At 41.5% G+C, this 23,557-nt stretch overlaps 3 protein-coding genes across 17 annotated transcripts in view; 2 read left to right on the top strand and 1 right to left on the bottom strand.

The window, feature by feature from the left end:
• The window catches only part of LOC103382562 (cryptochrome-1-like), a 9,414-nt gene extending 1,672 nt beyond the window's left edge, over window positions 1–7,742 (top strand). The window contains exons 2-14 of the mRNA XM_008315395.3: window positions 3,024–3,132; window positions 3,219–3,361; window positions 3,443–3,627; window positions 3,727–3,815; window positions 3,997–4,137; window positions 4,219–4,530; window positions 4,616–4,767; window positions 5,207–5,409; window positions 6,154–6,276; window positions 6,362–6,460; window positions 6,585–6,674; window positions 6,807–6,900; window positions 7,023–7,742. Coding sequence (XP_008313617.1) covers window positions 3,024–3,132; window positions 3,219–3,361; window positions 3,443–3,627; window positions 3,727–3,815; window positions 3,997–4,137; window positions 4,219–4,530; window positions 4,616–4,767; window positions 5,207–5,409; window positions 6,154–6,276; window positions 6,362–6,460; window positions 6,585–6,674; window positions 6,807–6,898 — 1,738 coding nt within the window. The 3' untranslated portion in view covers window positions 6,899–6,900; window positions 7,023–7,742. The remainder of the gene's footprint in view (window positions 1–3,023; window positions 3,133–3,218; window positions 3,362–3,442; window positions 3,628–3,726; window positions 3,816–3,996; window positions 4,138–4,218; window positions 4,531–4,615; window positions 4,768–5,206; window positions 5,410–6,153; window positions 6,277–6,361; window positions 6,461–6,584; window positions 6,675–6,806; window positions 6,901–7,022) is intronic.
• Window positions 7,743–8,413: 671 nt separating this feature from the next.
• LOC103382560 (transcription termination factor 2, mitochondrial-like) lies at window positions 8,414–10,904 on the bottom strand. Of its 3 annotated transcripts, none has more exons than XM_008315392.3 (2): window positions 10,762–10,904; window positions 8,414–10,014 (listed from the first exon to the last, which is right to left on the bottom strand). In XM_008315392.3, the coding sequence occupies exon 2, from the start codon at window positions 9,998–10,000 to the stop codon at window positions 8,933–8,935; it is 1,068 nt and encodes a 355-aa protein (XP_008313614.1). In that variant the 5' UTR covers window positions 10,001–10,014; window positions 10,762–10,904; the 3' UTR covers window positions 8,414–8,932. The 3 variants fall into 3 exon arrangements, with proteins under 3 accessions (XP_008313614.1, XP_024913600.1, XP_008313615.1); XM_025057832.1 differs by having other exon boundaries at window positions 8,414–9,959; window positions 10,762–10,880; XM_008315393.3 differs by having other exon boundaries at window positions 10,660–10,788.
• A 15-nt stretch (window positions 10,905–10,919) lies between these two features.
• The window catches only part of LOC103382556 (troponin T, cardiac muscle isoforms), a 57,264-nt gene continuing 44,626 nt past the window's right edge, over window positions 10,920–23,557 (top strand). For 9 of the 13 annotated variants that reach the window (XR_012583924.1, XR_012583923.1, XR_012583922.1 and 6 more), the window contains exons 1-2: window positions 10,920–11,236; window positions 12,110–12,231. Coding sequence is in view for 4 of the 13 variants with exons in the window: in XM_074559988.1 (XP_074416089.1) it covers window positions 13,782–14,672 (891 nt within the window). In the remaining 9 variants the exon portion in view is untranslated. The other 4 variants (XM_074559988.1, XM_074559987.1, XM_074559986.1 and 1 more) reach the window with 4 other exon arrangements.

Here is a 23,557-nt window from a genome sequence, read left to right as displayed (position 1 = left end):
GAAAATGGATGGATGGATGAAGTACAGTGACAAGAAAAAGAACTTGGAAGCAAACATCAATTACTAACAAGCACATTTGGATTTTTTACAACTACAGTGTAAGCAGGTGTAAACTAACCAAACATAGTGCATCATTTACTGTTGAAATGAAGGTTAAAAACAAAGAAGGCATACAATGAGTTTAAATAGTTTTAATGACCAACAAAGAAAGAAAAAACCTCCACTACTGCCGAGCAATACTCTGTGATTGCAGTGTTAGATGCAGCAGTGTATGAAACAGAAGCCATGACCTTTTCCGTCATTAGAAGCTGGACATGCTCCACGTTTTTGCGAGTTAGATTAGACTTCACCAGCAGCACTGGCGTAAGTAATGTTACACTTAGACATTTTTTCTGAGGGTACAAATCGAACGTCATCACATATCCTAAAATCCACACTGTCGAGAGTGTGGGCAAGTGGGAGTGTGTGAGCTGTGACGGGAACATGACGTTAAAGCGGTGAAGGTGTGCAAAGCCACCCATGAGCCTTGAGAGACGACGTCAGTGTCCTTCCCGCCATGTAAGTGCTGCATACCAAACCTGTGTCGCACAAATCCAGCTGGCAGTCACTGACAACCTTCAGTGTTACATGGGAAGTTTTCCAAGTCTAAACAAACAGCTTCGTCCATGACCCAGTCAGGGTGAATCCCACAGCCAGTTAAATAACCACAGTCTGCAGGACGACCACAGCCCTTCTGTCATGCACACACTGAATGATGGAAATCACAGTTGGTGTCGCTCTGTTTGTTTCTGCGTCAGTTTACGTAGGATGTCTCATTTCCCCAGTAGGAGAGAAACGCAGCAGCAGGTCTTACTGAGCATCCGTGCAAATTATCCTCCGTTATATAACTTCAGCCAACGCTGATATAGACTAACTACTTGTAGATAAGTCCAAATGTATTGATTTCTTCTTCTTTAAACCGTCTTCATGTATCCACCAGACATTTGAATAATCTTTATGAAGCAGAAACATTATGAAAGAACATTATTGCTTATATTACATAAGTGTAGGTGTTTACCAGTGGTGTTTTCAAAGTTTTCCATGTGTCCTTTTGTTCAGCCTTTTGTTTGGGAACCTGATATCTCTTGAAGTAGACACCAGATTCTGTGTGGTTTCTGATTTGTGGCAGGTGTTTGACTTTACTCACAGTGAACTGACTGGTGATTTGTGAGAAATGTGTGAGAAATGTTCTGAGAAATGTGTTTGGATACAAATGTTAGATTCCAAAGGGTTGTCAGTAAATATATACATTTAATATTAAGAACATAATCAGTGTCACTGAAAATTAAATCTATTCAATGTAACCCAGTCCAAAGCCACCTAAACAAAAAAACAAAACAATGTATTAAATAAATTATTTTTATTTGTCTGAGAATCTGGCATCCTTGTTAGAACATTGTATAGAAGTTTAGACGTTGACTCAGTCCCTCAGTGTGTGGACACTAGATTTATTTTACCAATAGGAGTTTCTATTCAGTCATGTAGAAGGTAAATACCAGGATTTCCCAGCAGTCAGTTCGAAGTGTAGAAGCCTCTGGTATATAGAGGTGGAATTTTTTTTCCAGAGACCGAGCCAGCCCAGATCCTTCTTCTGAACTTCTAATGCCTACTTTATGCACATGACTAAATACAAGTATGTAGCCTCTCGTCCGTCCGCAGCATTATGTGCTTAATCTGGTACAGTTTTGGAGGGCTTGCTAATGCTTATCAGAAGGCATGAAACAGAGCAGTACTACTGGCCTTCTTTCTGAGTGACAATATTATCACCACCCTCTCTGTAATCTAGTGTTTGTTACTGTCTGAGAAACTGATGTTAAAGAACCCTGAACTCAGCAATGCCCCCTTTGGATGTATTGCGTAAGAACATTGCCAGACATGAGGCACGTATGAGGCTATGTGAAGAGCGATGTTTAGAACGTGACGTTATTGTTTACGTACGTAAAGGGTGCAGAAACGAGGCCGAAGGAAGTCTGAGAATATAGAGTGTTTCAGTCTTCAAGAGGAGGTTCAGTGAAATGTTGCGCTGCTAAATCTTGTCACATGACATGATGTGGAGTGTGTGTGTGTCTGTATCTGTAAGGCTACAGAAAAGAGGTAGAAAACTAAACAGAAGAATTGAACATTTTATCATTGTATTTCCCAGTGGGTATTTTTACATGTTAAATCTTTCATTCTTAAAAAGTCTAATGAATTTATTAATTTTAAGTTGTAAAACTGTGTCTGTAATAAAAGTGCCTTTGCTTTCATTCTTAAAAAGTCTAATGAATTAATTAATTTTGAGTCGTAAAACTGTAATAAGTGCCTTTGGTTGCTCTGATGTGAATAGCACACACTGTAAGGCTTCCCTCCTCAGATCAAGGAAGTGATAATGTAGCTGCAGATCAAACAGCCACAGTAACGTCCACTACACATGTGCATGACGCAAATAGGTCAGCGTGTCAGTGGTCCTCCTCCTGTTCTCCTTGTCTGATTGACCTACTTCTGCCTGCAAGGACCCCGGCTCTCTCTGGTGATGAGACATTCTCCGACCACCAAACAAAGCTCACATTTGAGCCACTTTGTAGCAGCTAGTGCTATTTACTTATTTAACTTATTTGAAGCTCTGAGTCAGTGCTGATTAGGACATAATGAAAAACAGGTAGCCAGTGTTTGGACTAAACCCTCTGGTTGAGTTGCATTGTTTTATTCATAGGTTGATTTTCAGTAGAGACAGGTGTTACCACTGCTTTGAATGTCCTCTTTCAACTCTGTGCACATATTGTACGTATTGTATTTGTAAAAATTTAATTTTTTTAAACATGATAAATTATGTCTGTTGTATTTTAACATGAAAGTAAAATTACTTGCGTGCCTGTGTTTGTACTATAAGTATATTACACAGTTTGGGCAAAACATAATCTCATCATATATGAAATGTTCAAATGTTAATTACACACCAGTTCCCACTGCACTAGTGCTAACAATGTCATTTCATTGGGTTCCAGGTTCCTACTGCAGAGTCTTGAAGACTTGGACTCCAGCCTCCGTAAGCTCAACTCTCGCCTCTTCGTGATCCGTGGCCAACCCACTGATGTTTTTCCCAGACTTTTCAAGGTGGGGTCTTAATCTAGGATCACTATTCGAATCCTTTTTTTGATATGTTTGAGATGTTTCTAATTTTTTTTTTCTATTATTCTCAGGAGTGGAATATAACTCGTCTGTCTTATGAGTACGACTCTGAACCTTTTGGCAAGGAGCGAGATGCTGCCATTAAAAAGTTGGCCTCTGAGGCTGGAGTGGAGGTGATAGTTCGCACCTCCCACACCCTCTATGACTTGGCCAAGTGAGTTCCCATCTGTTCATCTCTAGATATGAATGTGCTTATTTTCTGTTTTTGATACTAAATTCAGACTCTGTGTTTCAGGATCATAGAGTTAAATGGGGGTCAGTCTCCACTCACATACAAGCGCTTCCAGACCCTCATCAGTCGTATGGAGGCGGTGGAGATGCCGACAGAGTCCATCACGGCGGAGGTCATGGAAAAATGCACGACTCCATTGTCCGATGACCACGATGACAAGTTTGGAGTTCCTTCCCTGGAGGAGCTCGGTGAGTGATCGTGGAGTCATTTAGGACTCGCACTACAGTCACGTGTGACGTTAAAAACACTGCTGAGTTTTGTCTTATTATTTTGACATCCTCCGGCAGGTTTTGACACCGAGGGTCTGTCTTCAGCTGTGTGGCCTGGAGGAGAGAGTGAAGCCCTGACCAGACTGGAGAGGCATTTGGAGAGAAAGGTTGGTCACTGTCAGAAGAACTTTCCTGTCCTTTCTGTGTTCACAACAGTGACATAAATATCAGTAGTATTAGTAGTCGATGGACATAGCAAAATAAATAAAATTCATGTCTCAGTGGAATAAAAGGTTTTTGTAGCTTCATCTTCACATCTGCATTTGCTGTTTTTGTTCAATTTGTCAGGCGTGGGTCGCTAACTTTGAGCGTCCCAGAATGAATGCCAACTCTCTGCTGGCCAGTCCCACGGGTCTCAGTCCGTACCTGAGGTTTGGCTGCCTGTCCTGTCGCCTGTTTTACTTCAAACTCACCGATCTCTACAGAAAGGTAGGACTTGAAACAGACGTGAGGAGAGGAAACCTGAGATTTTGTGTCAGATTTTTCATTTTTCTCCACCTCGTTCTTCAGGTGAAGAAGAACAGCTCCCCTCCTCTCTCCCTCTACGGTCAGCTGTTGTGGCGTGAGTTCTTCTACACAGCCGCCACCAACAACCCCTGCTTCGATAAGATGGACAGCAACCCCATCTGTGTTCAGATCCCCTGGGACCGTAACCCTGAAGCCTTGGCTAAGTGGGCAGAGGGTCGGACCGGTTTCCCGTGGATCGACGCCATCATGACCCAGCTGAGGCAGGAAGGTTGGATCCACCACTTGGCCCGGCACGCTGTGGCCTGTTTCCTGACCAGAGGAGACCTTTGGATCAGCTGGGAGGAGGGCATGAAGGTACTGTACCATCAGCACCGTCGAGCAGGAAAGAAACAAGCAAACAAATCCTAACAAGTCTTTTTTTCTTTGTCACGTGGTTCAGGTGTTTGAGGAGCTGTTGCTGGACGCTGACTGGAGCGTGAACGCCGGCAGCTGGATGTGGCTCTCCTGCAGCTCTTTCTTTCAGCAGTTCTTCCACTGCTACTGCCCTGTGGGCTTCGGCCGACGCACGGACCCCAATGGAGACTACATTCGGTGAGTGCTGCTGATTCAACACCGGACTCTTTTTACTGTTATTACCTAAAACTGAAAAGCACAGACGTCTTTTAGTCCTAAACATCACTGGAAGTGCAGAAACTTGTAAATGTAATTAAAAAATAACTTCTCTAAAATATTATTATGAAATACCTAAAGGTTAGCTCAAATACTACAAATATATTGCTACAAAATAAAATATATGTAAATATGTTCCAGAATATTAAACAAAATGTAATCAGAAAAATGTAGAAGTTATGGAAATCAATCTGGAAAAAATATCAAAAATACTGATTAAAAACAAAGAATAGTACTGAAAAAATTGGTGAAATTTGGTGGTGGTCCATTTTTCTATTTTTTTTTTTTGAAAAGTTATATTAGCTAAAAGTGTGTCCTTGTCAAAAAACAAAACAAACAATGTGCTAATGTCTCCATTCAGACGTTACCTGCCTATTCTGCGAGGTTTTCCGGCCAAGTACATCTACGATCCATGGAACGCTCCAGATAATGTTCAGAAAGCCGCAAAGTGTGTGATTGGACTCCATTATCCCAAACCCATGGTTCAACACGCAGAGGCTTCTCGCCTGAACATCGAGAGGATGAAACAGATCTACCAGCAGCTTTCCTGTTACAGAGGCCTGGGTGAGTGCAACACAACAGCCTGTAGTGATCAGTGACACCTAGTGGTGTTACGGAGGTAGACGATGGAGTTGCAGCTTGAGCCACTTCTGGCCAAACACTTTTGTCCTCACCTTCTGCCTCTTTGCCTTGAACAGTCCTCCTCCATTCTAAAGAGGGTCATTTATAATCTATACAGTCATAATATATTGCATAGCATCCCAGCTAGCTCAGTCGGTGGGACGTCTCTAAAGACAGGGTCGTGCATGTGCTCTGGGACACTGGTGGTTAAGCAGGTGAACGTATGTCCAGAAGGTTGCAGGCTCTAATCTATCAGTCACAAGGTGCACTGAGCATGGCACCATAACCACACACTGCTCCTCAGGAGCTCAGCTTGAGTTGCCCTCTGCTCACTAAGATGATGAGTTAAAGGACAAATGTTACTGTGTGCCACGACGATAATTCGTTTTATTTTCACTTTCATTCTTCCTCTGTTCAGTTGATGCCTAAACAGATGTTAAATACCAACTGTTAATGTATTCAGCTTAGATATTGCTGTTTTTCATACTGTCTTTAATTGTTCATTACACTGTAAGGTTGCCTTGGGTGTTCTGAAATAAAAATAAATATAATTATTGATGATATGAATGTAAATTAATTACATAATTATTATTAATCATCCGTAAATACTTCAAATGTGTGGTGGCAGGTAATTCACACAAAATATAGACTTGACTACTGACTGTTAACCCTTTGTGTCTTTTTCAGGTCTTTTGGCCTCAGTTCCCTCCAACACTGGTGGAAACGGTAATGGCACTGACACAACTGAAACGTCCTCGGATGTGATGGCGTACCACGGCGAGGCCAAGCGTGACGCCACAGCTACGACCAGTGAGTCACATGACACAGCATTTGACCCGCAGGCACTAAACCCTTACGTATAAGAGAGTAAACATTTCCACGTATCGTTTTTCAGGTTATCAGATGCCTGGGCAGTCCCAAGCAAATTGGCAGAGCGGCGCCATGATGTACCTGCAGGAGGCGCCACAAAGCAGCACCGTTGCACATCAGCAGGGTGGGTACTCGAAAAAGTCTTTATTTTCTCAGTTAGATCATCAGTTCTCCAGAGGTTTCTGTTATTTTAGCTCTTAAATACTGGTCTTTAGTCGGAGGACTTATCCTTCATCCTCTCATTCCAGGTTACGCCGGTACCAGTAGCAGTAGCAGTACTGGTATGATGTGTTACCCCCAAGGCACGCAGCGGATTGCTGCCCCTGTCATTCAAAAAGGTAAGGACTTGGTTGTTGAGATGTTTCAGTAAGTGTTTAGTGTGTTTGTAGAGTTTAATAATTAGCATTACAGTGAGTAGTAGTTGAAGATAATAATGATAAATAATCTGGACTTTACTGTTGTCCTATCAGCTTCTGATCATCACACCTCCCTCAACAAACGACACATCAATGACTCTGGGAATGGAAAAGGATCCAAAATCCAGAGACAAAGCACTAACTGAAGGTTGGTTTGGAAAATATAATCTATATTATAATAAAAGATAAAACGGCAGATGTAACTATAACTACATCCTTTATATTTATATATATACTTTTTTTTTTAATCCCTCTTTTTTCCCTCCGCAGAAACATGACGTAAACTCAACTGAGTTCAGAAGCTCAGACTGATGTTTGTTTTTGTTTTTTTTGCGTCAAAGTTGCATGATCCCACCTGCAGGTGGAGCAAACCAGTGTTGGGTGAAGCCATCCAGGAGTCAGAGTTTGACTTTGTGATTTTTAAATATGGACTGCAGCACTCAGCTGGTCTGTGAGGTCATGACCCTCCTGTACATAACCAATGGATTTGCTCATTTCTGCTCACATACAAACTTGTACATATTTAATTATTGTATGTGTGATTTTTGTCTTTGTGTAGACCCGCTGCTCCTCCACCTCCCCTCCACTGACCCATGAATATATATTTTTGATATGACGAATCATATTGAATACAAATGTAAAGCATTTTTAACGTCTGACACAGAGGTGACAAATGTCTCATTTCTGGTAACGGTCGTCTGTCGTCACCTCCCAAACATTCTCCCATTCCTAACTGTATCTATGGACAGACCTGTACTGAGTTTGTGATAGCTGCCTCTTTCTGTTCCTCACCTCTGTAGCGGTGACCGGAGATGGTCTTTAAGGAAGGGGAAAAAAAAAGGGTAACAAAGAATAAAGCGTCCTTTTCACTTCATGGTGTCCCCACATGTGTAATAACTTAATAGACTGTACCACAGGGGGAGAGAACTGCTTCATCTGCTTCCTGTTCATTCTCATTGTGCTTGTTTTAATAAAACTGGGTTAAATAAACAGAAGAAAATTGGCCCTGCCTGTTATTGCTGGCACTCGGATACAAACACCATCCTCAGAGACGTTTTTACACCTTCAAACAAATTAATAAAACTGAAATCAGGAACTTAAAAGTAAAATACTTACACCTACAGTATGAGGTATGAGGATGGCTCGGTGTGATACACAGCATTGGTATTGGTTATCCATTTGTCCAATCATCTCGTCCATTATGTTCACAGATTTTGACATTGGCCGAAAGGATTTATAAAATTGTATATGTTGAGTGGTACATTCTAGATCCAGTGTTTAACAAAATGTTTACATACAAAATGTATATTCTTAGGAAAACAATTACAAGATGGTACCATATAAACACAATGTTTGGCAATAGGAAAAAAAACGTTAATTCAGGCTTCAAAAGTTTTTTTTGTTTAACTTTTTCTTAATTATCAGTCAGCAGAGGACCAACACAGAACTCACAGAAATGATCGGATTCTGCACTGTTTTGACTCATTGCATAAAATTGCCAGATGTGTACAAGTGCCAGAACTCACAGAAATGATCGGATTCTGTACTGTTTTGACTCATTGCATAAAATCGCCAGATTACTACAAGTGCAACTTTCCTGGAAGTACAAAAGTTTTTGTTTTTATGGTTTTATCAAAAATGCACAAAGTCCCTTTGGTGTGGTCCAGCTTGTCACTGTTTGTGTCCACTAAATGCAATCGTTTTTCTTTTGACAAGTGGCTACAACAAACATATTGTTTATTTATTGCCTGCCAAAAAGGAACTTCCTAAGAAAAATAACAGTTAATCAGTTTTAAGTTCAGCTTGTTGGGTTATTTTTTTTGTCTTTAATACAACAAACTGCCAACTGGTGATGGAATCAGCACCATATTTAACCATATAAAAAGATTCTGTCATTTATTGGAAGTAAATTCTACAACCTTAGCCTTGAGTGGAAAATCTTCGTTACAATTTGCAGCCTTTGGTTGTGGTGTTTAGATAGTTTTGGCAGTAACACAGTTGGTGTGTGACAATATGTGATTTTTCATTTTGCAGGAAGATGAAGTTTTTAACTTCTGAGCCCTTCATACAATTCACAAACCAACAGTGAACAACTTGTGTGCAAAATACCTTTGAGTTATTAACAATTAGTCTTCAATGACTTTCCTTGAGGCTTCATGTGTAAAGAGCGACCTCTAGTTTCAGAGGTTCAGTTTGGCCCAGTCCGTGTTGGTTCCCAGAATATAGTCCAAGCTGCTTGATCGTACGTCGTACCCGTAGGAGGCTAACTTGTGAATGCGATACAGAACCACCGGTGTGCTGAGCTCCAGGACGTTTGGAGATTCCTTCACCTGCTTCGTGCTGATGCCAAAGTCCATCAAAGCCTGGAAGCGCCCCATCATGGTGGGCAAGGAGTAGAACAAAATGTCTGGGCAGCGAATCACAATGTGCTTGAGTTCAACTTTGGAGCAGTCCAGAGCGCTCTCTATGAACGCCAGCATCAGCCACATTGATTCAGGCTGCAGCTCTGCTACCAGGGCTCTGTGGCTGGAGACCAGGCTGAGGAGCTCCTCGGTGGTGAAGCCCTGCTCCTTTAGAAAACCTACAATGTCCCTCCAGACCTGGGCCGGCTGCAGGAGGATGCACGGGTTCTGGCTGAGCAGCACTTGCAGCCAAAAATGCACATCAACATTGTTCCCACCGAGCTCAAGGTATACCTCCTTGAGTGTTGTAATGACCTCCTGGTTGCTTTCCACCGGTCGACTGAAGATCTGTGGAGTGCTCGTCATCATCTTCCTGATGAGTCCCTTGTTGAGCTGAAGGCTTTGAAGGAAGAGGATGTTGTCTCTCTGATTCCTCTGGTGGATCAGGGTGAAGAAGGAAGCAGGAAACTTCTCCACGATGCTGACCAGTTCATGCTTGCAGCTACACACTGACAACCAGAGGTCTCTCTGGGCAGCCACGTCCTCGGGGTGGCACAGGAAGGCCTCCGGGTGAGTTTCCAGGATGCGGGCGATGACCTCATGGTCTGCGCCCATGTCCCTCAGGAGATCGGCTGTTTCACGCACGTAAGCAGAACCTTCAGACAGAACCCAGGCCTTAAACCTGCGTATCTTATGAATGTCCACAGACAGGTTGCACAGGGAGCTAACAGTGAGCTGGTTCTCAGAGTTCTTGTTGGGGGGAGCCAGTGTGGAGGCAGGGACGGAGAGTAGCAGCCTCATCCTCCTACAGGTGGAGAGGAAAATGGCTGTGGTGACACGAAGCATGGCTGAGAGTGTATCTGCACAAACAACAAAAAAAACTACAATTGGTAACAAATTCCAAAACCATAACATTAGACAATAAAACAGAACAAATAAGAGTTAGCTAAATAAAAACTAAACCTAGACAACAGCAAATAATTTGACAATGCTTACTAAGATTTTAAAAATAAGCTAAAATAAGCTAAAAGTGCAGCCAAGCCTTATGATCAGGGTATCTAAATGTTACACAAAAATAACCTTTAAACAAAGAGAATTCCTGCACAGCTGGTTGGGTTAGCAAAATATAACCAAACATTAACTACAGATGACAAAAACAAAGGCCAGAAATAGTGGACGGCTACTAAAACGTAGCTAGATCGCTGTTAGCTAACGTTAGCTCTGGTGTCTGTGCTCACAGCAACATGTTTCACTCTAAGGTGATAATGTAGACTTAAAGTGACAAGAAAGTTCTTAACAAAGAAACATAGAACATACAAATGCACGCAGAAATATGCAAACAAAATTAAATGCGAAAAGCAGAAAATTAATTTACACAAACAATAAACTGGGATAAACATGAGTACATGTACTCTACATGTACTCTACATGTACAGTACATACATGCGGTACATTGTGTACCTGAACATGTCATCGCCATCATAACAAAAACAACACAAACGCACCCGGAGCAGAGCCTCCGCAACACACAGAGCGACAGGATTCAATATGATGTTTTCGATAATATGTTTTAAATAAATAAATAAAAATCTGCTTTAAGTCATTACCAAGTGCAGAATTGCGGTTGTCTGTGTTGTGATCCACTAAGGTTTCATAATGGTATCTCAGTACAGGGAGGCGGGGTCAACCAGTTTGACTTATATTGACGGCAGAGGGGCGGAGTCCGGCAGCCTGAGTGTCCGGAACAGCCTGAATGTAACCGGCAGCCTGAGTGTCCGGAACAGCCTTAGTGTCCGGAACAGCCTGAATGTACGAAACAGCATGGCGGAAACGTGACGGTTCGTCGCAGTAAAGAGGAGGGAAAAAGCGTCGACCAAAACAGAAGTTGTCCCACCCTGTCAATATGTGGAAGATACAGTTTGAAGCCACTAAAAAAGGCGCAATTAGAAACATACTATTTAAAATTATTCAGTTATCGTTATAACAAGTGAAGGCACCTGCCGCCCGTTCCACAAAACAAACAACTTCCAACTACCATCTCAGTACGACGTCTTAAAGGCAACGCCGTGACTCTGTGATTTAGTAAGAAATAATTTATTTTTTATAATTGTTGTTGCTACTGTTTTTTCTTTCTTATGTATTTTTAGCTGTCCCCCTAGAAGTCGAGTAAGTGGTAGAATTAAAAGGCGCTTTAATTTAAATTAACGTAGAATATAAACCACACTGTTCGCCTGAAATTGAAATGAAATGTCGTCAACTAACCAAAACCAAAATGTTGCTCTAATGTTGCAAAATAGAAAGTTTGTCAGCAATACTTTAAAAATTACCCTTAGATAGCTGCAGCGTAAGCTATTCAAAACTAGCGGTGTATTTTGGAATAGTTCAGAAAAAGCGTTTTTTCATATATTTTTTTTTTCAGAAATGTTTACCACATTCTCAGGTGAATTAAATTGTTTTGTTTGGTGTCAAAGAATGCTAATTATCTTCTTATTTTAAGAGGCTATATTGAAAGTATATTGGGGAAAGTTAAAAGAAAAACAAAGATTACAAGTGACATTTACATATTCATATTTTAAGTTTAGGCAATAGTTGAGTAAAGAACACAACATAAATAATTCATTATTTCAGCTGTACTGCACCATATCTGCCACACGAGGTCACTGTGCTGCTATGTATGTGCGTTTTTAACCGTTGAGCGGATTACCATCTGGTTTTCATGAGTGTTTTCTAAAGAGAGAAATTCAGAAAGCCTCCAAATTGTTTAAACTCCTAATGTCTACAAAAAACCCTTCATGATCCCCGAAAAATACATACATACTTTCCATAAACTCTTTTTGTATTGAATACCAGTTTTTCTGTTTTTTGCAGGAGTCTAAGGTGAATGACTTTTCTTCTTTTCTCTCTTTGTCCATGGAGTCAGTGGTTATTTAAAGTCTCTCTGTGTTTTTTTCCTAGCCTCGCCGGTCCACACAGTTGTCTCTGGCAGCCTTGGTTATACTGGAGCCAGCACCTGCCGCCCTCATGTTGTGAACAGGCGTGTCTCTGAAGATTTCAGTCCAGTCCGGGTGCAGACAGAAGTGAGTACATTCTCTGGCTCCCAGACCAGGTTTGTGGTCCTTTAAGGCCACAATTAGATTTGAGAAACCCAGGGGAGTTATAATAAGACTAAAATACACCCTGCACCCTCAGGGACAATAGTGTTTGCAACCATTAATGTACCCGCAGTACAGTCTGAGTCATTTCATTAGGATTCCCACAGCCACCTGTTCTTCCTTGTCACTTATCTCCTGCTTTTAAAACAGCGTTTGTCCTTTTTCCACTGATGACTCTAAGACATGGGAACACAAAATCTTGCATCGCTATTTAAATATTGTACCATGGGAGCAATTATGCCCTAATCCTCTCAATGCTGAAAGCAGACGCCTCCCATAGCAAGAATGTTTTCATTACATTCCACAATGAAGAGGAGGCTGGAGCGTAGGCCCCGGTGTCTGGGTTTTTGTTGAAGGTCTTGACTCTTGTATTGACTTCTGGCTCTCAAAGTAGTGACAATAAGACTTTTCATATTGTCCAGACAGAGAAAAGCTCAAATAAGTTGTATGCATTCTTGCTAAGACACTGTTATCTCTATAAGCACACACTGAGTGTTCATGTTGTTTTAAGCTTGAGTTGCTTCATGAGACAAAACCTTTTTTCACAAAGTGTGAAAATAATATTGGTACTGACTGCATTAGAGGCAAGATGCGTGAAAGGACAGTGGAATGATTGTGTGTGTATATATATATATATATATATATGACTTTAATAGCAGCGGTTCTATTTGTCATTTGTATCATTTCTTGGTAGTTTTGTACTTGTCTAGATTATACTTTTATTATATGAATTATTATTATCCAGCCCAGGGCTAACAGTATCCTAGAATACCATGAGTATTAGCTGCATTTTGAAGATGTGGCAGCTGTAACTTCCTGACATTAGCTTCCTCACTGGCTCTGACCAAACATCCAGAGTTCACAGTGGACTCTGGTGATGGAACCTCTTAAAGGCCGCAGGCTCTAAAGTACTGACTCCTCAATATTCGGTATGGATTTGTGTCTTACATAAATCACCCTCACATTTAAAAAAAAAAAAAAAAAATTGCAGGCGTTGACACCCCTGATGTATTCCATGGTTGGATCACACAGAGTCACTGTTGTCCGTCTTCTGTCCTGCTGGTTGTCACCACAGTCACAGGCCTTTAATCATATGGATATTTTTTTTCCGGTTTCATGTTGCTTTGAGGAATTGTAAAACACAAGTGTGTGCTTCCATCTGTTGTGAGTCCGAAATAGTTCCTGCGTCTTGTCCTTACAAAGGAAAGAGGAGCCCTGCAGGGTCAGAGCACCGACAGAGGGGGGGTCTCTGAGGGATAAGTGGGTGTGTGTGTGTGTGTGACAGACAAGACTTGCTGAAGGAGAAAATAGACCGTTCCATCTGTCTAACAATCAGCCCTGCTGCTGACCCTCATGCTCTGGAGACTCTGGTCAGCCTCTGGTCACATGGTCCAGACAAACCCTTTAAAAAGCCCCAGACTCCACATCAACTCACCACAGCACCACGAGGCATCATCCGGTTCTGAGGTGCCATCATGTCAGACACAGAAGATATTGTGGAGGAATACGAGCAGGAGGAGGATGAGGAGGAAGAAGTAGAAGCAGAAGAGGAGGAGGAGGAGGAAGAAGTAGAGGAAGAAGAAGAAGAGGAGGAGGAGGAGGAAGAAGTAGAAGCAGAAGAGGAGGAGGAGGAGGAGAACAATGATGATGATGAAGGTGAGAAGAAAGAAGAGGAGCATGAAGAGTCCAGACCGCGACCTAAGACAACATACATGCCAAACATTGCTCCTCCAAAGCTCCCTGATGGTGAGAAGGTGGATTTCGACGACCTTCATCGCAAGAGACTAGAGAAGGATTTCAACGACCTCCAGTCGCTGATCGAGTTTCACTTCTCTAACCGTCAGAAAGAGGAGGAGGAGCTGGTGGCGCTCAGGAACCGCATTGAGCGTCGCCGCGCTGACAGGGCGGAACAGCAGCGCATCCGCACAGAGCAGGATCGAGAGCGTCAGGCACGGGTAGCCGAGGAGAAGGCCAGACGCGAGGAGGAGGCGGCCAAACTGCGTGAGGAGGAAGCCAAGAAGAAGAAGATATTCACCAACAAGTCTTTTGGTGGCTACCTGCAGAAAGTGGACCAGAAGAAGGGCAAGAAGCTGACAGCGAGGGAGGAGAAGAAGAAGGCCTTGTTGGAGCGCAGGAAGCCCCTCAACATCGACCACCTCAACCAGGAGAAGCTGGCGGAGAAGGCCCAGGACCTCTGGCAGTGGCTCCACCAGCTCCACGCCGAGAAGTTTGAGCTGGCCGAGAAGCTCAAGAGGCAGAAGTACGACATCTACGTGCTGCGAAACCGAGTCAGTGACCACCAGAGGTTCTCCAAATCATCCAAGACCTCCCGCAGTGTCAAGGGCAAGTCGGGCTCCTGGAAGTGATCCAGGGATACTGGACCGTGGAGGTGTTTCTGGACTATTGGGCCCCAGGTTAGAGAAGTTCTCCTACATGATGGAGGACTTTTCTGTAAAGTATTCTCATTTTTCCACCCTTCTGGAGAACTGTAAAGAACCACATGACATCGTAGTGTTGTTGTTTTTATCACTGACTTCATCAAATCATGAAAATGAATTCCTGCTCTCGGCATGTTAAAGTGTGAAACATTTATCGCCATGTTTTTTGCCTTAGGTTGTGTTTCTTTCAAAATAAAAAATGTCATTCAAGTATTTTCTTCACACCATCATCCACAACGCACAGAAACTTTAAAAAAATCTATCTCTATCTGTAACTCTTTCAGTTCCACCCTGAAATTTTTACTGACATGTGTTAAATTTTTCAAAAAGTGCAGCAGGTGTTGGACAGCTGTTTGTTTTTTTTCCTTCACCACAGCTAATTTAGTCCCAGAAGCTCTGAGGAGGAGCTGAACACAGAGAGACTGAGTTACAGCACGAACTGACAGCCAGAGCTGCTGTATTTATTCTTCTCATTATAAAACCATATTAGGAAAAACACCTTAAAAGAACAGAAGACCAAAAAACTGACCTCAACACTCTGACATCATCAGCAACTGACTCCGACATCACCTTCAGAGACTGAACACTGAACAGAGAGTAACAGACCAATTGTTTTATTAATCAATTAAAATCAATTTGCAAATCAATTAAATCAATTCAACTGGACTTCCATGTTATATTGGACATCCATATATAACTCTAACAATATTTTGTTGTAAAGTACAAAAAACAATGGTTGAATCAAAATAATTTTCAAGTTTTCAAATTTACTATCAAAAAAGAATATATTCTTTTAGTGTCTTGTAATGAACAAATCCATGAAACAACAGCCTCACAGCCTTTCCCTTCTCATACTGATTTGTACCCATTCATTATCTGACCTTTAAATCAAACCCAAAAAACCCGTATACAACCTCAATGTATTCTGTCTTCGTAGTTAAGATGTAGTGCAATTACCATTAATGGCCATGAGGTGGCAGTAGAAGGTGGCAGTGTTTTGCATCACAGCAACGTTACGTAGTGTATTTCTTGTGTAATACAATAACTTGTTTCAATATTATAATATTTTTTAAGAAGAGTAGTAGATAGAAATGCTAATCTGCAGTTCAGTGACGGATGAACTCATGTTAATTCACAGAGCTGGAATCAGAGCTGATGTGCTTTTAATATGAAGTCATTACTAACATGATTGGGGGTTATTGGAATTATCGTTGTTAAAACAATTGCTTGTTGCCCAAAAGTGGGTCATGTCATATTTGGTGGCTGACATCAATAAATAGCATTAACACGTTAACCTGGTATAGACGTCCTTCAGTAAACCCTCACAGTGAGTGACTCAGATCATCAGCTGATTTTAGCTTTTCTCAGCAGCTGACATCAATAAATAGCATTAACACGTTAGCCTGGTATAGACGTCCTTCAGTAAACACTCACAGTGAGTGACTCAGATCATCACCTGATTTTAGCTTTTTTCAGCAGCACCAAGGCTCAAAAATCAAACTTAAAGTTTCAATCTGGGTTAAATCATAATGAAACTTGTGAATGAGGCCAAACAAAACATTTGACTCTTGTAGTTATTGGATGTTTGCCTTGTGATATAAGTTCTGTGACTTTCCGGTGGGGATGAAACAACTCAAAAAGCTCAAGTGAGACATGATCCATTTACAGTCCAAACTTCTCCCTGGAGTTTCATGTCCTTCACTTTTGGACACTCGATGCTTCTCTGCTGTTTTGTTGTGGCGGTCGTGATAAGTCATTAAAAGCCTTCCAGACCAGACAGTATGTCAACAGGTTTCCATAGAGACAGGGAGAAGCTGTCTCTGTGTAATTACGTCTCTCCAGCCCAACCCTGCTCTCCCCAAACACACACACACACACACACACCTTCACCCCTTTAGTCTACCTTCATCCTCCACACACACACACCCACTTGCACATAAAATGCTGCCACTCCTGCTTTAAAAATGAGGGGCTCCTGTATGGTGGACGCCGTGATAAATGTCTGAGTGGACAGCATGGTGGTGCAGACCTGCAGCCATCAGTCGACTGGGGAATCAGATGTAGCCAAGACTGTGCTCCTGATATAAATTAGATCACAGAATGTATGGTCACCCTACACTTTTTTTCCGTGACTTTCCTGCTGTGGCTCTTATTTGGTGTATCCACATGTCAGCAGCAGCAGCAGCAGCAGCAGCAGGGTCGCCATGGGTGTGTTGAGGTGTCGGCTCATTAATATCCAGCAGGGAGCACAGACTAATGTTGGCACCACGTGATTGACATTTCCTCAGCCACACTTTGAACTGCCAACAGAAGTGTTTCACCGTCGGTGAGATGCAACCGCAGTTTAATGAGCGTGACACAGATCAGAGCTGTGCTTCATTGTTATGATTTATTGTTTGCTTATTATTTTTTCTTTTTTTCTTTGCAAAAATATCACCTTAATCCTCAAGTGACAGCTGAAGTGGATGAAGAGGTGTCAGAGGTCATGTAGTATACGTAGACATGAGCCAAATTGGAAGGATGTGGGTTTTTTTTAGCTTCTTACCAGCAGGGGGCAGGAGTCTGCATCCTTCAAAAAAAATTAACAGCCACTCAGTGTAACCATGACAGCTATGCGTCTATACTGTTGAACACCCATTACAGGAATTCTTAGTAGACTGACTAAGGTCAAATCAGGTCAGAGACTGACCTGATTTGGTCATGTCACAAACCTGAAACTAAATCTCACAGGGAGCTAATTACAACGGGCTGAAGAGCCACATGTGGCTCAGGAGCCATGGGTTGAAAACCCCTTTCCCAACCTTTGATTAACAAGGAACTGTAGAGAGTTTAATAAGTAGAGTTTTACACCGAGAAGGAGCAGGTAAGATGTCCTTAGATGGATTTCTGAAGTTTTACGGTGTGGAGATGAGGTCAGAGGTCAGAGTGCATGGTTGACTTGTGTGGACCGAGGGTGTTGGACAAGGGAGCTGTGAGGCAGCAGGAGTTCAGAATACATTCTGGTAAAAAAAAGGAGGAGATTGGCAAAATAAAGGAAAAACAAATCCAAATTCAGAGCTAAAGGAATTTGATGATTGAAAATCTAAAGATGGAGAAAGGAAAAAAAAAACGGAGAAGTGGAGGAAACATGTTTTTCCTGTTGATGAGTTAACGGTGCCATGGTGATTACCCGCTAACGTCATCTCATTTAACTCTCATTAAAAAGGAGAATAAATAATTAATGGAAAAAACAGGCATCTGTGTCGCCGAGGCTCATGCTAACAATAACGCTGCTTAATACACTGTCGGATTTAAATAAAGGATTTTGTAGATAGAGTGTTACTGAGCAAATAGTTGGCAGTAATTTAAGTCAAAAGAAAACAGTGCTGATTAAATTATAAAAATAATACGTGTACTGCAGCGTTTCTATCTGTAATCCTAGCATTTCTCCCTCTGTTCTTACTCCTGAGGCGACCGTGTGACTCTTCAGTCGCCTAATGTTCCACAGTGTTCACCAGCTGTGTTCCTCCTGTCTTTCTTTATTATTTTCACTGGAAACAGATGTCTGCTGAAAACTGTCTCACAAAAAAATATTATTATTATTATTATTTTAAATTAAAAAGGACTAATCCAAAACTTCATTGAAAGAAAGGCATGGGATCACGTTGTAAATCTTGTCAGATTCAGGCGATAATATAAAAATATAAAAAGTAAACTAGGGAAATTAAATTTAAAAAATATCTGGTGTTTCAAGAATGAAGATAATTGCATCAGTCTCATGAATCTATGATCTGTTTTGTTATCTTAATATTGTTTATATTTATCTTTTTAAGCTACCCTGCGACTCATTTTGATTTTCTTTCCTCTTGTTTTTTGAACCGCCCTTTAGACATTTTGAGGAATGCTTTATATTTAGCTTTTATCCATTTCCAATTGAATCCTAGTCTCATTTGTCTCCCTTTTCAAGCTGTGTAAATGATCTAACAATAATGGTACCAAGGAAATCCATAATTGCAACGTCCCTACTTTGTGGTGACACTTTTGGTTTGTTTGTGAGTTTTTCAAAGAAAATTAAGCAAAACCCAAGGACATTTTTCTTAATCTGCTGCAAATTGTTACCACAACCTCACTTGGAGAATAAAAGTGGGAAAATCCAGCTCAGAAAGAAATGTTGGAGGGTCAGTGGTCTGGGAGCCTGTGGCCTATGGATAAATTAGACTGCCCTGGAGACTGCGCTTATCAGGCTTATCTCCAACCTCCTCCAGATTGAGGTGGGAGTTTGTAGCCACCAACGGTATGAAAGAGAATTAACTCGACCGACAGGGTATTATTCTAGACACTTTCCTGGCTTCCTGCAGCTCCTCCTACATGCTGATCCCTCTGGCTCTGTGCAGACATCACGTCGCTTTGTAGGAGCATCATCATGGGTGCACGGCTTTAGCTGGTGTCAGTGGCGGCCTGTGGACACTAGTCCTTCATAAAGAATAGTTGCGATTAAAATAGCAACAGCCCAAGCCGTTGTTGGAGCCATTTCCTCTAGAGTGGCATAAACTAATACTAATGAACTCTAACTGAAGACGCCTACAGTGGCGCTTAATTAAAAGTAATTATTTTTCTCCCTAGTCCCACATTTTCTGTTGTTTGAGTTTGCAGTTGTTGATTTCATATAATGCTGGTGCTTTTTTTCCCAGGAACATTCTTATGAAACATTTCAACTGCAGTCTGTTACAGAGGTGTGTCCAGTTCTTGACCAGTTCTTGTCACGTTGTCTTGTTAATAGCTTTTGTTTATTAAGTGAAGCTAATGAGTGCTCGTCACCTCTCATTTGTGTCTTCACTGTCACCCCAGGAGCAAAAGCTGTAGAAATTAAACAAATAAGTAGTGTATCATTAAAATAGAAATGAATAGTCTGAGTGCCTTGTCTCCCCTGAGTCACAATAACCACGTGGAGTAGGAAGTGCTAGCTTGAAAAGTGTACTGTAAGAAAGCTGATTCATGAGTCATTTGTGTACATATGTGAATTTTTGACGCGGAAACCTCTAAAAATATATACTGTAAACTGACGCATTTACTTAATAGTTCCCTGGCGGCGGCGGTGCTGCCCACTAACGTTACCACAACTCAGGTCAAAGCTATGAGTCACCGTCAGAGACTGTGTGTGAGTCCAGGCTGTGCATTCTCACACACATAATAATAATAATAATAATAATAATAATAATAATAATAAGGCGTCCCAGTGTCTGGCGTCAGCTCAGCTTTAAGAGTACGACAGTGACTCAGTGTTGAGGCGTACTACTCTTTAGACAGCGTTAGCTTCTTAAACCCAGCGTCACAACCAGGTCCGTGAGTGGCACTTATGACAGCGCTGGCTGGTGTGTTTGAGAATTAAAAGCTTTGCGTCAGGTGAAGGACAGCAGCGTTGGTGGACAGTTAAAATACTGTAGGTGTGAAAGTGAAAACTGTACTCCTTTTCTGGAGTACGTCTGCAGTTTCATCATACAGTGAGTCTGGTGGAGCTGCTGGCTTTAGAAGTGAACTTTTAATGTCCAGTTTTAACAGTTAACTAATGCTTTTTGTCGTCTGTTGTTCACGGCGTCTTTTCTATTTAGTCTGGAGATAAAACCAGGGTTTGGGTTTAATCTATGGGTTACCATAGCACTGGGTACAAACCAGATACAAAAACTGATAGAATTAAGATAATTTTCATTTGGATAATTGTCGATATAGAGTACTGTCACTAATACTTTGTTAGATTGGGTTTTCCTAAATATTTCCTAAATATTAGTGGCACAAGTTGCAAGAGGAGCATTTACGCAAGAACACACCAAGCCACCCAACATTTGCGTAACAGGCACTCGGAAGAAAAAAACAAGAGCAGAGCCTTGTAGTCTGTCACCGAGGATGAATCTGCACAGTGTCTGCGTAGTTTGTTCTCTGTCATCGCCCTCGGTGGCACATCTCTGTGGGCTGAGATATATTTTTAAAGAAAAAAAAACCCAGTAAAACACATGAGGTGATTGAACAAATGAGTTGTATTGACAACTGGATCATGTGATAAAGGTCTGGTAGACTTCCCAGCTTCAGTCTGCTCTGATCCAGGCAACTTCAGTACCTGGGATCAATAATTTGACGTTTGGAGGGAGTGTCTTAAAGGCCATCACTCCATGTGTCCCAGCCCACACGTTCCGTTCCCTTCTCTGATTTGTGTGCAGCTATCAGTCCCAGTGTACAGCAGTGTACGTCTGGATGAGCCCTACCTGCCACAGAGTCAGGAGCCTCTGATAAATGGCCATATTTGGATTCAAGCTCACACCTCGTCTTGTTTCCTCTCCGTCCTCCCTGGTGATTCATGTCCACTCCTCCACCTCAGCGTTCCGTGTTCAATCAGCCCAGCAGCTGGAGTGGCCAGATCAGACCAGAACCTTCTCCTTATAACCTGTAATTATGGCCTTGTCAGTGCCACCGTGACGGCCCGGATGACGCTACCGATGTTCGCACCTGTTTGAGACGCACGGCTGCCCACTTTTTCCCCCGTCACTGACAAACGTAAAGTCTTAATTAGCATTCTTCTAGTGTAATTGTGGAAGAGGGACTAATTCCAGTCTGAGTCAGACGATAAACGAAGCAGCAGCAACAATCTAACAGGAGGAGGGAAAAAAGTAAATCTTTTGCCTTTATCTGTGGTTCCTTGGGTTAGTGCAGTGAACAGAGGGGAGGGGAGGGTACCCTATGGGATGCATAGCTATTAGGGTGACAATAGGGATAATAATTTAAATTTAAAATTTGATCATTTATTATATGTTGGGACATATAATAATTTATAGTTATTAATTGTATAGTAGTGTAAAACAAGACAGTAAATACAGTATGTATTTATATATGTACATATATTTCTATATATTAATGTATGTATATGTATGTATATATACATACATGCAGTATACACACACACACACACATATATGCAGTATATACTGTATATGTTGTCCCTGCCACATTCTTTTGTCTCGTGTCGTCTTGTAGTTGACTACAGAATCAGTACATTTTTGCCAGGTTGCCACTGAGATGCACTGAGCATGGCATCGTCCTCAAGCACTGCTCCCCGGGCGCCGACCATGGCTGCCCACTGTTCACTTGGTGATGGGTTAAATGCAGAGGTTAAATTTCATTGTGCATGGTGTGCTGTGCTGTGCTATGTCACAAATGATAAATAAAGACAAGTTTAAGTTAAGTTTAAGTACATGCAGTATATACACACACACACACATATATGCAGTATATACTGTATATGTTGTCCCTGCCACATTCTTTTGTCTCGTGTCGTCTTGTAGTTGACTACAGAATCAGTACATTTTGTCATTGTCATTTATCACCACAAAACTTCCTATTTCAAGTTTCTTTAGTTTTTGTCTTAGAAAAGAAGATTCTTTAATTATACTTGTCTGAAGTTGGTGAAATTAACACCAATGTAGATTTGTTCGTGGCCACTTAACTCTGGCCCCTAACGTAGCAGGTCTGTCTGTTTCTGACCTCATTCTTTGAACAGTAATTATTATTATTAAGCACAATTTTTAGTAATAGCTGAATAACTTTAGGTGCTGCCATTTAAACAGTCAAAATTTAAACTACTTTTCAATGTTCATCTTTGCCAAAAGTTAGAAAAGTATTTTGAAAAAGTCAAATAAGCAAAGTCACAGAACTAGCTGATTTTTTTTCTTTCTTGGATGTAAAACATCATATCCACTTCCGTCTCCCACATATATTCTATATTCCATTTTCAATGTTTTCCTCCCTCTGTGTCACTTCTGTGTAATTCTTCAAACAGCAGCCTGTCACCTCCTGACAGCCCGGTCCACTGATAGCTAACATTTCCTGTTGATTTTGACTCTCAGATGTTTAAAAAGGCTGAAGGTGCCGACTCGGAATTAATTTAAACCGGGCTCACGCTGGCTGTTTTACTTTTGCAGACGACAGACAGATTGAACAAGACGTCTTTTATTTTCCACCCACTGCCCTTCATCCAGAGATAGAAGGAGGCAGATGAATGGTGATGTAAATGAGGTACTGATAGGCTAAATGTCTTCCTCTGGTGTTCTGCTGTCAAATAAGCTGTACTCCTTTATCAGGGGGTCGACCTTTGGAGATACAGGGTCCTTATCTGACATGCATTTCTAATTGAATGCACTGCATGTCAAAACACAAAGGCTTTGTATTATCTATGAAAAACACATCCTCAAACACATCAGTTCTAGGTGTAATACCAGTACAAGACAGCAGGGATTTTGTGCACCAGGGGCTATTTACTGATGTTTATATTACTCACTATTGTTATAATAACTTATATAATATAAGACAACAGACTCAGTTTGAGTCCTGAGTCTTGTGCAATGTCTCCACTCGATACTAAAAAGATCGACGGGAAAAAGAACGTGCCTTGCCGATTCCCCCCGCCATAGCTCCAAGTCTCCTGGGAATGGCCCGCACCCCCATCTCTGGGAACCATTGATTTATGCAGTGTTTCATTAACAATTGACAGGTGGCCAAAGGACTGGATGAAAATTGAGTTTAGAGAGAGTGTGAGATGGAGTGCATTTAACCTAACAGGTTCCCAGCGTTCCCATGACCAACTTGTTGAAATATATATATATATATATATGTTTCTCCTTTTCAATCTGAAGACATAAAAACCTGCGTCCAGAACTGTCTTCTGTTGGAGGGTGTTACACCATGATAATGCATCATCTGTGAGTTCTTCATCACAACGTGTTCGGACAATACATTTCATCACGTAACTCTATGTCTTACTTCACCGCAAAGAAAATGGTGCCATGAAT

This window comes from Cynoglossus semilaevis, chromosome 8, assembly GCF_000523025.1.
Source record: "Cynoglossus semilaevis isolate Cse_v1.0 chromosome 8, Cse_v1.0, whole genome shotgun sequence".
NCBI classification, from domain to species: domain Eukaryota; kingdom Metazoa; phylum Chordata; class Actinopteri; order Pleuronectiformes; family Cynoglossidae; genus Cynoglossus; species Cynoglossus semilaevis.
Note: the sequence above shows the minus strand (reverse complement) of the source record. Positions and strands in the feature narration are given on the sequence as shown.